This window comes from Muscardinus avellanarius (genome assembly GCF_963383645.1).
Source record: "Muscardinus avellanarius genome assembly, chromosome: 1".
Lineage (NCBI taxonomy): Eukaryota > Metazoa > Chordata > Mammalia > Rodentia > Gliridae > Muscardinus > Muscardinus avellanarius.
The window spans coordinates 226,323,175-226,338,740 of record NC_137786.1 but is presented as its reverse complement, the minus strand read 5'-3'; the positions used below and the strand labels follow the sequence as shown (position 1 = coordinate 226,338,740).

The 15,566-nt window shown below is 51.1% G+C and overlaps 1 protein-coding gene across 2 annotated transcripts in view; it reads right to left on the bottom strand.

Moving 5' to 3' along the window:
• The window catches only part of STX3 (syntaxin 3), a gene marked incomplete at both ends in the record, with an annotated part of 47,544 nt that extends 34,335 nt beyond the window's left edge, over positions 1 to 13,209 (bottom strand). For both annotated transcript variants that reach the window (XM_080696789.1, XM_080696788.1), the window contains one exon: positions 13,180 to 13,209. In XM_080696789.1, coding sequence (XP_080552915.1) covers positions 13,180 to 13,209 — 30 coding nt within the window. The remainder of the gene's footprint in view (positions 1 to 13,179) is intronic.
• Positions 13,210 to 15,566: the final 2,357 nt, after the last annotated feature.

Below are 15,566 nucleotides of genomic sequence, written 5' to 3'. Positions count from 1 at the left end.
CACTTTCCCTTCCAGCACAGGTGGGCCATGCCGACCAAGGTGCATCAGGAACCCCAAAGACAAAGAGGGCACAGGCGAGCCTAGCTGAGAGGAGAACCCAGCATCATTATCAAGGAATGGCGGCATGGGGTTACGGGACTGTTAAAATAGCTTTATATGATCACCCACAGCAAAAAAAAAAAAAAAAAAAAAAAAACAACTGCTGAGCAGAACCACACGCCCAGCCGCCCACTTCCTCCCTGCCCAGCCTCCTGATGCCTCTCAGGTCAAGAGATGGGAGATACCATCAATGACTTAGGCAATGCTGAACTGGGGATCTGTGTCCCTCTGCCCCACCTCCCAAACTGACCCCAAATTTCAGAGTTGTCAGTTGTCAGGACCTTGCCTGCCTCTCCAGACAGAGTGTGGAAAGAGTTGAGGGGTCTAGAACTCAACCTCACACCACCTAGCCCACAGTTCCTCCCCCCGGCTTTCAACTGCCTTCTCTACCATCTTGAGTCTGACCGTGGCCCCTGTTCACTGGCTCATAGAGTTAATACAAACAGTAGCCACCTACGGGGACCCTCCTAAGTGACTAGAGCCCCCCAACCCTAGCTCCTTTTGTATCCTATGGCAAGGAATCCCCTCTACATTTTGTAGTTGAGAAACTGTAGGTCAGAGAAGTTATAAAGGTCTCCCTTCCAGCTACGGATCTTCAAGGCCAGCACCCAGCCACAGGTCTTCCTTCCTATGGCCTTATCACACTGGCCCACCTCCAAGAGCAGCCAGGAGCCATAAAAGCAAGATCCCAGCTCTGCAGAAAGAACCAGGCTGGAGGGCAGGCACTGTGTGCATGGGGACGACACCTGTCTTTGTTAAATCTTGGGTGGTTTTCTCACCAAGTAAGGTTAGCTTTCTACTGTGGTTTGGGGAAACCCCAGGATACCTCAAACATGCCTCAGAAACCACCCAAGGTGGTCAGGAAGAGGGGAGGCCTGCACATGGGGCTCCTGGCCCCCACCTCCCTCTTTCATCTGCCTAGCTTGACTTTGACTTGCTTTATACACAGGAGCTGAATATAAGGTTTTGTTTTAAGAAAGTGTCCCAGTGTTGGGCTGGAGATGTAACTCTGCCATAGAGCGCTCGCCTCGCATGTGTGAAGCCCTGGGTTTTAACTAGACACCACACACACAAACAAAAAGTGGATTGTTGTCAAAAAAAAAAAAAAAGGAAGAAAGAGAGGAAGCTGGAAAGCCATGGACGTAGATGAATAGATGCTTCTAAGAAGAAGGAAGAAAAAGAGATTAATCTCTCACACCTCTATGTGGAAACCTGGCTGGGACTCAAATTAAATTGCCAGCATTTCCTTAAAGATTTTACAAATCAGAGCAGAGAGACAGAGGAAAGAGAGAAGAAAAACAAAGTAAGCCATCCCAAATAAAGAGCACACCGTTCACGGGCAGCCCGGCTAGCCCCCTATTGTAGGCACCAGAGCCTCAGTGATGAGAGGGTCCCCAGGCAAGCCAGAAGACCCAGGAGCCCCCAGGAAGGAGCGTCCAGACTCCTAGCAGAGGGGAAGGGCCCTTGACATCCCCCAGGATGGCAGGAAGGACTGGGGCTGGTGGTCAGGAGCCTCCTGACACATGAAGGTGACCAGAAATGCCTGAACCTTCTCCCCAAATTAAAACGCTTCTTCAAGCCAGCTGTGAGGACGCACACCTGTAATCCCAGTATCTAGGAGGCTGAGACAGGAGGGTTGCACCAACTGAGTTAGACCCTTAGCAACTTAGTGACACCATGTTCCAAAGTAAAAAATAAAATCAAGGTGAGGGTATAGCCCAGAGGTAGAATACCCCTGGGTTCCATCCCCAGTAACTAACACACACACACACACACACACACACACACACACACACACACACACAGTTCTTCACCCAGAAACAAAGACTCTTCTGTATAAGCCCAGACTTCTTTCTCATGATGGATTTGGTTCAGAGAAGACAGTGACATCGATCGGTTTTTGTTATCCCCACTGTGCGCACCCCCACCTGCCTTCTCTAGGATGAGATCTTCTGCATCCCAAAGTCAGACATCACCACTCACAAGGGTTCTAAGCACACAGACACACACCCGTGCACAAGCGCAGCCCCACAACTGGCACTTCAGTCCCCCTTCTTTAACTTAAAGAGCCACGATTCTGAGTGAGCGTGTGGGCTCTGGGCAGGCACCCGGTGCTCTCTGTTCCCCATTTAAAGAGTGACTGACCCTCCTCCACTGCCTGGTTCTCCCAGGACACTGTGTTTTCTCTTCCAGTGAAACCCTCCCCCAGGGAACACTTCCCCTTTTCGGGGAAATGCATCTTCTGTAACACCCTGGCCAGAGGAACCAAGAGGAAATGGTCAGATAATGACAGCCTCGGTGCACCTCCTGCTTTTACTTGCATGATGTTGTTCTAGCTGAGCCGATGAAGGCGGGCATTCGCCCTTGGTGAAAGGCGCTGAAGATCAGTCCACGGTCAGCAAGTCGGTGGACACCTGGACGAGAGCCAGAGTCCTCAGGGCTCGCACTACTCCTCCTGCCCCAGGGGTCACAGCAGACAATGTGTGTGCATCTGTTTTGTCCCTCCCAGGTTCACATGTATTATCTGATTCTCACATCAACCCTGTGTGGGACAAGCACCACTTCCCCATTGGCAGATAAGGTAATTGTCTAATGATGCTAAATAATTTATCCAAGCTGACTCAGCCACTAAATGGCATCATTAGGACCCAACAGCAGACAGGGCAGTCCAGGGCCCCTGCTCTGAGCTCCACATACTTCCCGAGGGAACACTTCCTTCCACGCTGGCCAGGTGACAGGCCCTTGCTATTTCACAGGATGTGGTGCTGTCAATAAATCTAAGTTGGAGCCGAGCGTGGTGGTGCACGCTTGTAATCCCAGCATTTGGGAGGCTGAGACAGGAGGATCACAGTTTGCAGACAGCCCCAGCTACTACTTAATGAGGCCCTTTGCAACTCAGCGAAACCCTGTTTCAAAATAAAGAATAAAAACAGGGCTGGGGGTGTAGCTCAGAAGTAGAATGCCCTGGGTTCCAACCCCAATACCATACACACACACACACACACACACACACACACACACACACACATAAAAAAAAATCTAAGACGGATTAACCTAAATGCATGAGTGAAAATGATATTCATGCAATCCCACAAGTGTGCATGTGTGCAGATTCAGATACACTTGACTTCCTGCACTGAAAACCCCACACTGCCTTAGTAGCTGCGTGCCTGGGAGCCCATCCCTAATCTCTCTCTGCCTCAGTTCCCTTGTCTGTGACATGAACAGAATAATCTGCTTATAGAATTGTTGATAATTAAATAAGCTATTACACATGTACAATAGTACAATGTTGTCTTAGTACAATGTTGGGTGCACTGTGTGTGTGTGTGTGTGAATTGACTGGAGGTTGAACCGAAGCTACACCCCCAGCCCTATTTTTTTTTTTTTAATTTTGAAACAAGGTCTCCCTAAGTTGCTGGGAGCCTTGCTAAATGGCTGGGGTTGGCCCTGAACTTGTAATTCACCTGTCTCAGTCTCTCAAGTCCTGATATTTGAGGTGTTCACTTCCATGCCTGGCTTGGGCACATATTAAATGCCCAAGATCATACCATCTACAGCACAGATGGGCCTTGTTTTCTCTAAAGAGAGTCCCTGCTGAAGATGCTCCTTCAGTGCCAGAACTCAGAAGGTGATAGCAAGTATCTCAGGGAGAGGGAAATTCAAGTAATCACCAGAAATTACGTCGTGTAATTTTCTTTTTCTTTCTTTCTTTTTTTTTTTTTTTTTTTTGGTACAAGAGTTTGAGCCCAGGGACATTCTACCTCTGAGCTACACCCCTATACCTTTTTTAATTTTTTTTTATTTTCAAATAGGATCTCACGAAGTTGCTGAGGTTGACCTCCAAATTGTGATTCTTCTGTCTCCGCCTCTCGAATACTGGGATTACAGGCATGAGCCACCAAGCCTGGCTACTTCAGGCATTTTAAATTTATCATTTCTCTACTATATGCATGCAAAGAAATAAAGCTCCCTCTGAATTCTGCTTCAGCTATATTCTCACATCTATGGACACACACTGCTATGATTATTGTTGTTCACTTCTTAATGGCTTGTTATTTCTGTTTTGATTTATTTTTAAGCAAAGCATTATTTAGAAAAGTTTTTATTTTTATTATTTTTGTAGAACTGGGGATTGAACCCAGGGGCACTCTACCTCCAAACTACTTCCTTAGCCCTATTTCTTATTCTTTGCTTTGAAGCAGGGCCTCACTAAGTTGTGGAGGACCTCGCTAAGTAGCTGAGGCTGGCCGTGAACTTGTGATCCTCTTGTCTCAGTCTCCCATGTACTGGGATTACAAACGTGCACCACCACATCCTGCTAGAAAAATGTTTTTAAGCTTCTGAGATGGGTAAGGTCAGACTATTACTATATTGTTACTTTCTAATACATCACTGTCAGGGACATGCCCTGTGTGACTTAGAGTCTGTGGAGTTTGACATTTTGTGTCTTCATACAGAGTCAGTACTTCTCAATCTTCTCTGTGAGTTTTGAAAGAACCTGCATGCTATTCGTTGGATAAAGACATCAGCAAAATCCCAGGCCCACATGCGGTGTCGGTTCCCACCAGCTTTGCTTCTCAAGACCTGTGCTAGATCCAGAGCTGGAGCAGAGAACACTGTCCAGAGATGAACGGGTGGGGGAGGCCTTCTGGAAAGATGTTCCATACACAAAGGAGGGATCTGTGCCTACAAAGACTAGCCCTTCTCATAAGGATCCCTCCTTGGTCCGATCCAAGGTTCATGACTGCCTAGTTTAGAGGATAACCAGCCACCACACCCACAATCCCCTCCTCCTCACTACGAGGAGGCTCCGTGCAGGGTAAGAGAGCCCTGTGTTCATCGTTCATCCAACAGTCCTTATAGAACGTCTAGCATTTGCCAAGCAACAGTACAGATGAAAGAGGACCCAGAGCGGACTCGGCACCCCAGCTCTGCACTGTCCCAGACGGAGATACACAGGCGAAAGGGCATTCCGACAACACAGACCAGTGATGGCCTCACGGTCCCCGGAGGCTGACCTGGGAGAGGACGGGGCGCCCAACCTCATGCAAGGTGGAGCCTGGGGAAGAGAAGAGCCCAGCAGAGAACACTGCAGGGGCGGCTCCTCAGGGACCTCTGGAAGACTGAGTTGCTGTACCCAAAGGAGGGAGGCCATTCCAGGTCAGAAGACCACGCTGCTTTCCTGCTCTCTCTCATCCCGGGAGCCATTCATGGGAATTCAAAGAACACCATCCTCTTCCTCCTGGAGAGAGCTGGCTTCCCTTTCGTCCCTTCTTCCTCCCCCAGGATTCTTCATTCTTCCTCACCTCATCGCCCCTTCCTCCACCTTCCAGGCCCGGCCCCTCAACACCTCTGCAGCACCCAGCTCTCAAGGGTACAGAGAGGAGGGAGGAAGGAAGGAACCCACGATGGCTCACAACAGCTCCCTTCCTTTGGGCCCCACAGCCCCTCCCCCACCCGGGCCTTCTGGAATCCCTCAATCATAGTTTTCCCAGGTAGCATTCATTGGACACTGGGCGCAAGCTGAGGATCCTTTTAAGACACAGACTTTATATTTACCATGGCATTTAATCCCTAATCCTCTGGGACACTCCCCCACCTTACAGCTGAGAAAAGTGAACACACAGCAGCCAGGTATGGCGCCCACAGGATGTGCAGGAGAGGGCTGGGCGCTGGCCCAGAGCCTTCGTTCCCAACCATCCTGGAGAGATGCCTCCTAGCAGCTGCTCCCCCCACCCCAGCTGCAGCCTAGGGCAAGAGCCACAGGAAACACCCTTGCAATAAGCCATAAAACAGATGCCATGCCGACGGGTCATGGGAGACTGTGGCAGGCCAGACAGTCTGCCCCAAGGAAGCACCACGAGGTGCCCTGGACTGGATCCTAGAACAGAAAAGGGACAGTGCTGGAATCCAAATAAAGTCCAGTGTTTAGTGAATGGTGTGGGCCACTGTCCGTTTTCTTAGTTTTGATAAATATACCCTGTCAAGTGAGATGTTAACAATGAACAGAAGCAGTATCTCTGTAACTATGCAGAGTATCTTTGTAATGTTTCTATAAACCTAAAAGTAGCCTAAAATAAAAGTTACTTAAACAAAAGCCTGATGCCAGGCTGCCCTAACCCAGACAGCTGAGCATACCCAGACAGTAAACGCTTCACTAATCTCTTTAGGAGGGGGCTGAACTTCGCTCAGTCTCCTCAGAGCTTGGGGACGTTGCCATGGAAACTGCCCAAAGCAGAAAGCAGGTGACCTCACAGGGGAGACAGGGCAGGGGAGGGGGCTCCAGAGACGTCTTGTCTAAAGGGGGCTGGAGATAAGGCCCCTCAGGGACTATGGAATCCACCGGTAAATCCAACTGCAGAATAACCCTGTTCTTCCTTGAATGGTTTGGTTTTTAGCTTTTCAGGTAAACCCACCAGTAGAACAGCCCCATTTGTCCACCGTGTGGTTTGGTTTGCAGCTTTCCAGGCTGGGAAGGCAGCCACAGGAGAGAATGAGGCACACGAGATAGGGGGTCTGTGCTCTGTCCCAGATCCCTGGACCTATTGGGGCAGAAAGCTTTGGAACTGCAGTAGCAATGTGGCTGTTTCTACCCACCAATAAAAACTGGGTGTGGGAGGCAAGGGAGGGCAGGGTCAGTGTAGTCAGCCGGGCAGCATCCCTACCATTCCGAGGCTGGATCCCAGCCTTCAGGGATAAGTAGGATTTTGCCAGGGAAAAACAAGGCGGCTAGATTTTCACTGACATCTCTACATCATCTCCTTCCTTCTGATCAGTGTTCACCCTCCATGCCCTCTGGGGCTGAGCATTTAGGTACAGGCAGGAGTCTTGCAACTCATCTATCCGTAGGGATGGACCAGTGACTTCTGGCTTCATTCACAGACTTATGGATTTCTCAAGTAAATGTCCACTTCAAGCAGGTAAAGTAGTTTCACCCACCCACAGGGAATGGAGCAAGAAAAGTAAATTGTATTAATGGATAAGGAATGCCTAACAGCCAAGCTATTGTTCATTGACACAGCACACAAATATTCAATACAAATATTTAACACATGTTTACCACTTAAAGAGCTCAGCACTGGGGCCCCCAGAAGAATATCATTATCTGCTGCCACATACAGAGCAGTGGGGGAAAGGATCGCTGTGCACTGCACGGGAGGCCGATTAAATAAGCAAGAGAGAGCTGGGCGTGGAGATACACACTTGTCACCCCAGCGTGGTGATGCACGCTTGTCATCCCAGTACTTGGGAGTCAGACAGGAGGAACTGGGTTTGTGGACCTCAGCTACTTAGTGAGGCCCTCTGCAACTTAGTGAAACCTTGTTTCAAAATAAAGAAGAAAAAATAGGGCTAGGTGTTATAGCTTGGAGGTAGAATGCTTCTGGGTTCCATCCCCAGTATTGCCAAAAAAAAAAAAAAGCAAGAAAAACATATCCAACTCTTGTTCCCACCACTTCTCAGCTGGGAACACAACTCTTCCCAGTTGGGAGCACAGTCAAGTGCGAACCTCAAGTCCCTCATCTACTAAAGGGGACTGCTAGCCGCGCGTGGTGGCGCATGCTTATAATCCCAGCACTTGGGAGGCTGAGACAGGAGGATGGCACAGGTTCAGAGCCAGCCTCAGCTACTTAGTGAGGCTCTCAGCAACTCAGTGAAACCCCATTTCCAAATAAAGTATAAAATAGATCTGGGAGTATGGCCTGGAGATAGAAAAGACCCTGGGTTCTACTCCCAGTACCACACACACACACACAAAAAAAAATAATAATAATAATAATAATAATAACAAAATAGTAATAATAAAGGGGACTACTATGCAACACTGCCTGCCTTGCACAATCAAGAGAACCAAAGGCAGGTAAGTAAGGCACTGATGGAATTCTTGTCCAACAGGAAGCAGCTATTCAATAAATGATAACTGTTATGGTAGCTGCTACAGTGACAATCGATGATCTTGAACACAATGGGACATAGAAGACAAAAGGGTCCAACTCATGAGAGGGAAAAGTAAAAGGAGGAGTTGGCGGGCGTGATGGCGCACACTTGTAACCCCAGCATTTGGGAGGCTGAGACAGGAGGACCCGGGTTCTCGGTCAGCCTTGGCTACTTAGTGAGGCCCTTTGAGACTCAGTGAGACCCTGGTTCAAAATAAAGAATAAAAAATAGGGCTGAGGGTGTAGCTCAGAGGTAGAATGCCCCTGGGTTCCATCCCCAGTACCGCAAAAAGAAAGAAGGAAGAAAGGAAAGGTAGGTAGTTTCAAACCCACTTCAGGATAACAATAATTAAAAAAAAAAAAAAATCCCACTGACTTAATAGGAAAGTAGCCATTGCAGGGCAGCCTACAGCCAAGGCAAGCTGCAGAACCGGAGGGAGAGAACTGAAGGGTGCAGCCGAAAGTAGTTACTTGAAAAGAATGAGTTTGTACAACATGTAGGGAGGACGCGCTGGAAGGGGTAGAGGATGCTGTGAACAAAGTCTCTCCTCTCCCAGGACTGGCTCCTGCAGGGCCCAACCTCCCCCACGCACACCCACAGGAATAAAAATAAAATTAATCCCCTCTCTCATCCAAGCATTTACTCTCTGGCCTGCGGCTGATGGGCCCATAATCCCCACTCAATCCGCATCTCTCTCTTCTCAGCTCTGCTCCCCGTCTGCTCACAGCAAAATAGCTCTCCCAGGAAATGAATCCTACCAGGCACAAGGAGGAGGCGAGGAAGGCACTGACTAGGGAAAAAAAAAAAAAATAGATGGGATCTCAGGTGAAGATGGCATTTTAAGACTTGGTTATGACCCAAAGCACCTATCACAGAGTCGGGGGCGCAGTAAACGTTCGGCGAATGAATTAAGCTTGACAGGGAAATACAGCTCCCCAATTCTGAAGAGGTTAATATTATCCTGAATAACTTTGGTCTCACAGAGACTTTGAATTCCCAGCAAAGAAGGGCAAGCTCAACTCATTAGGAAGTAGCAAGACACAAGCTGGGACAGAGAGAGTAAGAAGTTTAAGGTCAGCCTCAGCAACTTAGCCAGCCCCAGTAGTTGATTCCACTCGTGTATCCCCATTGGTGCTGGTCTGGGAGAGTCCAGTCCACCCCCAGGCATTTCTAGCCCTGCACAGATCAGTCCCCAAGGGGGCCCAAAGTCCTTGACCTCTATCCCACACATGATCAGTGTCTTCATGATCATTATCTACCTTTGTTTGTTTGGACTTTTTAAATTGATTTCTGTTGTCTATTCATGAAATAGATTTCCTTCTTTCTCCTATCTGACCACGTACTCTTTAATGCCAGAACTTTCTATGATGATTCTGCTTCACATCCTACCCAGCGGGATGCAAGAATGAAGGTGAAAAGGCCCTGACACGGTGGTCGGTGGGTACCACACACGGGTGCCTCTGTGGATGCCCAGATGCATATTTTATGTTTCTGATGGTTGATAACCAGAGCTTTCATCAATGGGAGAGTGGGTAACAAAAGTCTAGGATCCTTGTCTTTCTTTTCAAGAAGCCTCCACGCATCTGCAGAGCTTCGACTGCATTTGAGGAGACACCCGAGCACAAACATCCCTTCTGGGAGCCCGCCTCCTGGCTCTTCTCTCATCCCCCAGAGGCCAACGTTGTGTCTACGGCAAGGACGGTGTATCACAGTGTCTATTTCTTGAGTGTCTCTTTACCTGACCTTGGGACCCCTAGGGACTAAAAAGATATAAGATCACTGATACAGCCCAGCACGCATTGCAGGTACTGGCACATAGTTGGTACTCAATAAGGGTTTGCCGAATGAAAACAGGGCCAGGCTCAAGACCAGGAACTGTCCAGACTCAGCAGATTCAAAGTTCAGCTACAAAGAAATCAGAACTGCTGAGAAAGGCTGCCTGGAGGAACTGTACATTCCCGGCCAGTCTCTCCTGGGTCGTGGAAGAAGCGGGCAGCTGAAGGAGCCCACCGGGAAAGGCAATGCAGGAGATGGGGTACACCAGGGCTTGGACCACAGCCTAGGCAGACAGACCCCGAGCGTGGCTAATGCTCTCACACTTACTGTGGTGGGTGAGCGCCGTGGATGATCTTAGCTCCCCGCCATCTGAGGCCCCTGAGGACAGACTCAAGCAAGGGAGATGAGGTCAGCCTCACTCACAATGAACTACTTTAAAGAATCACACATTCTCAGGGTTCATGGAGGCCTTTAACTTAGCTTACCCTCTCCTCCTCAAAAACATGCTCAAATTCCACAGCAGTCAACATCTCAACCAGCTTCGTTGTTTTTTTGTTTTGGGGTTTTGTTTTTTTTTTTTTTTGGTACTGAGGATTGAACGCACCACTATCCTACCTCGGGGCTACACCCCCAGTCCTATTATTTTATTCTTTATTTCGAAACGAGATTTCACTAAGTCGCAGAGGGCCTCATTCAGTAGCTGAAGGTGACCTCGAACCTGTGATCCTCCTCTCTCAGCCTCCCCTCAACCAGCGTCTTGACTGCCTCTCCTAATGGAGGGCTCACAACCTCTCCAGCCAGCCTACTCTATACTTGAGCAGCTCTGACTACTAAAACTGCTTTCTGGGAGATTCCTGATTTCCACTCCTGCACCGGCATCTTCTCTTCCTATCTGCACAGAGCAAAGCTAATCTCGTGCATGTGACCGCCCCTTCTGCTATCTCAAGACAGTTATCACCGCCCCTCCCCCGGGGTTTAGAAAGATGTTGCGCAGGCTGGTTAACAAATATTTTTTCATTGCGATTAAGAATAAGAGAAGGAGCCGGCGTGGTGGCACATGCCTGTAATCCCAGCATTCGGGAGGCTGAGACTGGAGGATCGCGGTTCGCGGACAGCCTCAGCTACTTAGTGAGGCCCTCCGCAACTCAGTGAGACCCAGTTTCAAAATAAAAAAATTAAAAAATAGGGCAGGGGGTGTAGCTCAACTTCCATCCCTAGACCCGCAATAAAAAAAAAAAAAAAGAATAAGAGAAGGAAGGAGGCCCATCTTGCTTGCAGTGAAGGTGGATTCCTGGTGGGAGTCAGTCAGGAGGTGGTGTAAAGACCAGAATCCACATAAACCTCAGGGAGCCATTAATAAGGCCAGAAGGGGCCTCTGAGGTCAACCAAAGTCCTTGTTTTGCAAGACACATCAAGAAGTAGAGAGGTAAAGCACAAAAGGACACAGCTGAGAAGCAGCAGGACCACAATTAGAAGCCTTGAGCCTGCAACCCAGGCCTCTCTCTGCACCTCTTTGCTGAAGACCCTGCTCCAAAGAGCCCCAGCAGCCAGCCGGCCTGTGATTCCGACAACGCCCCCCTCCCGTAATAACAGCACTGAGTCTGCAGGCTCACTTTCCCTACATCCTAAGGGGCGAAGGGAGGAAGCCTATCATTACCTTTACAGAGAGCAACAAGAAAGCGGATAGGCTAAGGGACCTGCTTGGGTTACCTGGAAAGCTAGTTACCTTTATTCTGGGAACTCAAAAGCTCAGTTAAGCCTCTCCACTCCGATGACAATGAGCTATTGAAAGGAGCCACAAGGAGTGTCTTCCTCTTTAAATAGACTTCCTAACTACAGGAAGGGAGGCGCCCCAGTCTACAGTTTACTTCGGGCACTTATTATGATTACTGGGTGTTCTGATACAGACAAATCTGTAAGGTTTTCTTTCCTTTCTGCCTCCCCAGCCAGCATGCTTCAAAGGAAAGAGAGCTCAGCTCCCGGTGAGCATCGGGAATCTGGGCTTCTCTCCTGGCCGTGCCCAGACCAGATCCGTGGCCTGGGGCATCCCTCCTACCCAGGGCAAGCTCCAGTTTCTCTGCATCTATAAAACAGGGACAATAAAGTCTGCCCTGGTAACCAGGACGCCCCGAGGCTCCGAAGACAAAAAGCAAGTATGGCGCAGGGAGGTTTCCTCCCACAGGGAGCAAACTGTCCTTGGCTTCTCTCCCTTCCCGAGCTAGCTGTCACCTCCTCTGCAGCCCAACTACCCCGTACATGTGAACTGGTCATGAAGGTCTCACCCAAGCAAGTGACGAATGGAAAAAAAAAAAAAAAAACTGCGATACCATCCCAACACTCACCAACATCTGTACTTCTCAAAGAGCACTTATTAGTTATTAGCATAATATCTACCGTTTATTAAATAGTTTGTGCATGTGCCGTCCGGAGGATTCCTTTACAGGCTGGCTTCCTTTTTGTTTCACAACTACTGGTTTTATTGATAACAAAACTTAGGCTTGGGGTTAAGGGACAGCAGTGGGGGGTGGGGGGGAACCCCAGTTGTAATCCACCTGAGAAACTTTACAGACTCTGTAGGTGGAGACTGGACACTTCTCACCGGCTCTCCAGGAACGCACTACACTGTGAGTGGCAGGAGGGCTGGATTTTAAACTCCATTAAGGGCACACCTGTGGCAGAGTCCCCAAAGTGTAACGCCCACAGGGCCTGTCCGGTAGAATGCACTCAACAGTTGTTTACTGAGTGAGTCAATGGATACCAGGCCGGGACACTCGGGCTTTAACACTACTCTATAATACCAGGTGATGTCATTTGGTCATCACAACCAATATCTAAGGTAAGATCATTCCCACTTGACAGACAAGGAGACAGGCTCAAAGAGTGGAGTGGCCTGAGGTTTACAGCCTCTGTGGCCGGAGGGAACTTATCACTTATCTTAGGAGCCTTCTCAGGGTCACAGCTGTCTCCCGGGAGGGGGTGCTGATTACAGACCCCCTGATGTCTAGGAGTTGGACCCATCCCAGCACGCGACCGGCTCCCAGATCCAGAGGTCACCAGGAACTCCCGGAGCTGCCCCCTGGGGAGGGGACCCTGGGGCGTCACCGCCCCAGGAGGGAAACCTGGCCGAGGGGAGGGAGCCAGGCCCCGGCAGCCCCTCCGCGGGTCCCAGTCGGTGCGGGACGCCCGCTGTCCAGCCCGCCGCGGGGCGGGAAGGTTGGAGGCGGCCGGGGAAATAGCTGCCCGGCCATGAATCACCGGGCACATGACCCTGCAGGGGAGGGGGCGGGAGGGGCGGCCCCGGCGCGGGATGCTGCGGGCCTGGTCTGGGGGCGCAGGGAAGCCCCTCCAGGCTGCCCCGGGACTCACGGCCTTCAGCTGCTCCAGCCGGTCCTTCATCCTGGCGCCCGGGTGGGGGCAGGCGGCCGCCCCAGGTGAGCCGGGCCCCTCGCAGCGCCGGAAGTGCGGCGGCCGGGCCGGGGCGCGGGCGAGGAGGAGCGTCGCAGGCCACCGAGGCTCCGCCGCGCCGCCCCCTCCGGCCCCGCCGGCGCCGCGCGCAAATCCGGCTCCCGGGCGGCGCGGGCGCGCGCTCGGCGCCCCGGCCCGCCCCTTACCTGGCCGCGCCCGCGCCCGCTTAAAGGGCCCGCGCCCCGCAGCCCCGGCTCCGAGCGCACCTCCGCTGCCCGGCCCCGAAAGGCAGAGGCGCTGCGACCCCAGTACCTGGGCGGCTGAGACCGGAGGGTCGTAGGCTCAAGACCAGCCTCCACAACTTAGCGAGATTCTCGGCAACCTAGCGAGACCCTCTTCAAAGCAAAAAAATAAAATGGCTCAGGGGTAGAATGTCCCGGGGTTCAATCCCAAGTACGAGGAGGAGGAGGAGGAGGAGGAGGAGGAGGAGGAGGAGGAGGAGGAGGAGGAGGAGGAGGAGGAGGAGGAGGAGGAGGAGGAGGAGGAGGAGGAGGAGGAGGAGGAGGAGGAGGAAAAAAGAAGGAAAGAAGCTGGGCGTGGTGGCGCAGGCTTGTAATCCCAGCATTTGGGAGGCTGAGACAAGAGGATCGCGGTTCGCGGACAGCCTCGGCTACTTAGCGAGGCCCTTTGCAACTCAGTGAGACCCCCTGTTTCAAAATAAAGAATAAAAAAATGGGGCTGGGGGTGTAGCTCGAAGGCAGAATGCCCTGGGTTCCATTCCCAGTACCAAAAGAAAGAAAGAAAGGGGGGGGGGCGAAAGCTGGTAGATCATGCCCCAGAAACCAAGAAAAGCAAGCGAGGGGATTTTGGGGGCCCTCGACTCTTCCACAGTGGCGACACAGCCCCGAGGCGACACTGGACCGATGGGGGGGCAGTGTGGCCTCGGGTGCAATCGAGGGGCGTTGAGCGGAAAGGCACCAGGAGACCCTTAGTTATTTCTAAAGGGGAGCAGTAAACCAGGCGTGGCGGCGGGCGCTTGTAAACTCAGTACTTAGAAGACTGACACTGAAGAATCAGAAGCCCTCGCAACTTAGTGAGACCCTGTCTCGAAATTTAAAAAATTTAAAATAGGGTCAGGGGTGTAGCTCAGAGGTAGAAAGGCCCTGGGTTCCATCCCCAGTGCCACAGGGGGAAGGGGAGGTCAGCCGATGAGGCCGGGGATCCGTCAGCAGGCTCGTTTCTAGGTAGGGACACTCTCCCGAAGACAACTCCTTAACACACTGTGGCTCGCGAGGCTTTGGTGGGAGGAAAAAATGTTCTGATGACCTCCAAGAGAGTCTCGGCGGGAGGAAGGGCATTCCCAGCGAGAGGACGGCCGATCTGAGCTGAAAGGGGGTGTTCTGGGGGAACTAGCCCGCGATGGAGGGGGGTGGGTGAGTCTGGGGCGAGGAGTCAGGGGTTCATGATGTCGGCATCGGGGGTCAGACACGGGGACAGCTCGGCGTTGCAGTCAGACACCTGCCAGTAGCGACGCAGATAGCTGTGGGAAGGCGGGTGCTCAAGAGGACGCCCCTCCGTGTCTGTGGCTCCTTGGTTCTGCCTGCTTCGGAGTTGACGGGACAGGAGTGACTGATTCATAACCCTCGGAGCAGGGAAATAGGCTAAAGAAGTTTGCACTGGGGCATTAAGCCCTACTCGCTTCCCACGCGGTGTAGAGATTCCCAGGAAAACAGTGGTCCGTCTCTTTGGGCTCCTTCTTCATCCCATCTCCTCCTTCTCCACCCATCCCAGTCTCTTCCCTTTCCTGATTATCTTTTGGGGAGCAAATGACAAGTCGAACGGAGTGGAGCTCTCGATAAAAAGAGACTTACGAACCAACTGGAGATTTTATTCTCAAATGAGAAAAGAAATTGCTCCACACATTCGGGTCAACAGGCTATAAATATTGTCGTAATTCTAACAGGACTTTGCCCTCTTCTGCGATGTGCAAGCTTCGGGCTGACCTTCTCGGCTGTCATAAAGATACAGTCTGTATGGCAGGGGTTGGGCTGTTTGAACTGGCCCTGCGGTTCTCAGCCCTAATCCTCTCTGACGTGCGGCGCTCGTCCTCCCGGATTCCCCGGGGCGCCCTGGGCGCGCCCCCTGCTGGTCATACGTGGGAAAGGTGGGTAAGTCAGAAATTATGCACCAGCTCGGTCCCTTAAATTTTTGTTAGTGGGGACAGGTAGGTCCTGGTTCTTCAGAGAAACTGAGTCTTCTAGATAGAGAAGTTAACGATGCTCTACGGTGGGTTTTTTTTTCTGAACTCTGAAAAGGACCATAGCAGTAAGGATTAAACAATCCTTTCC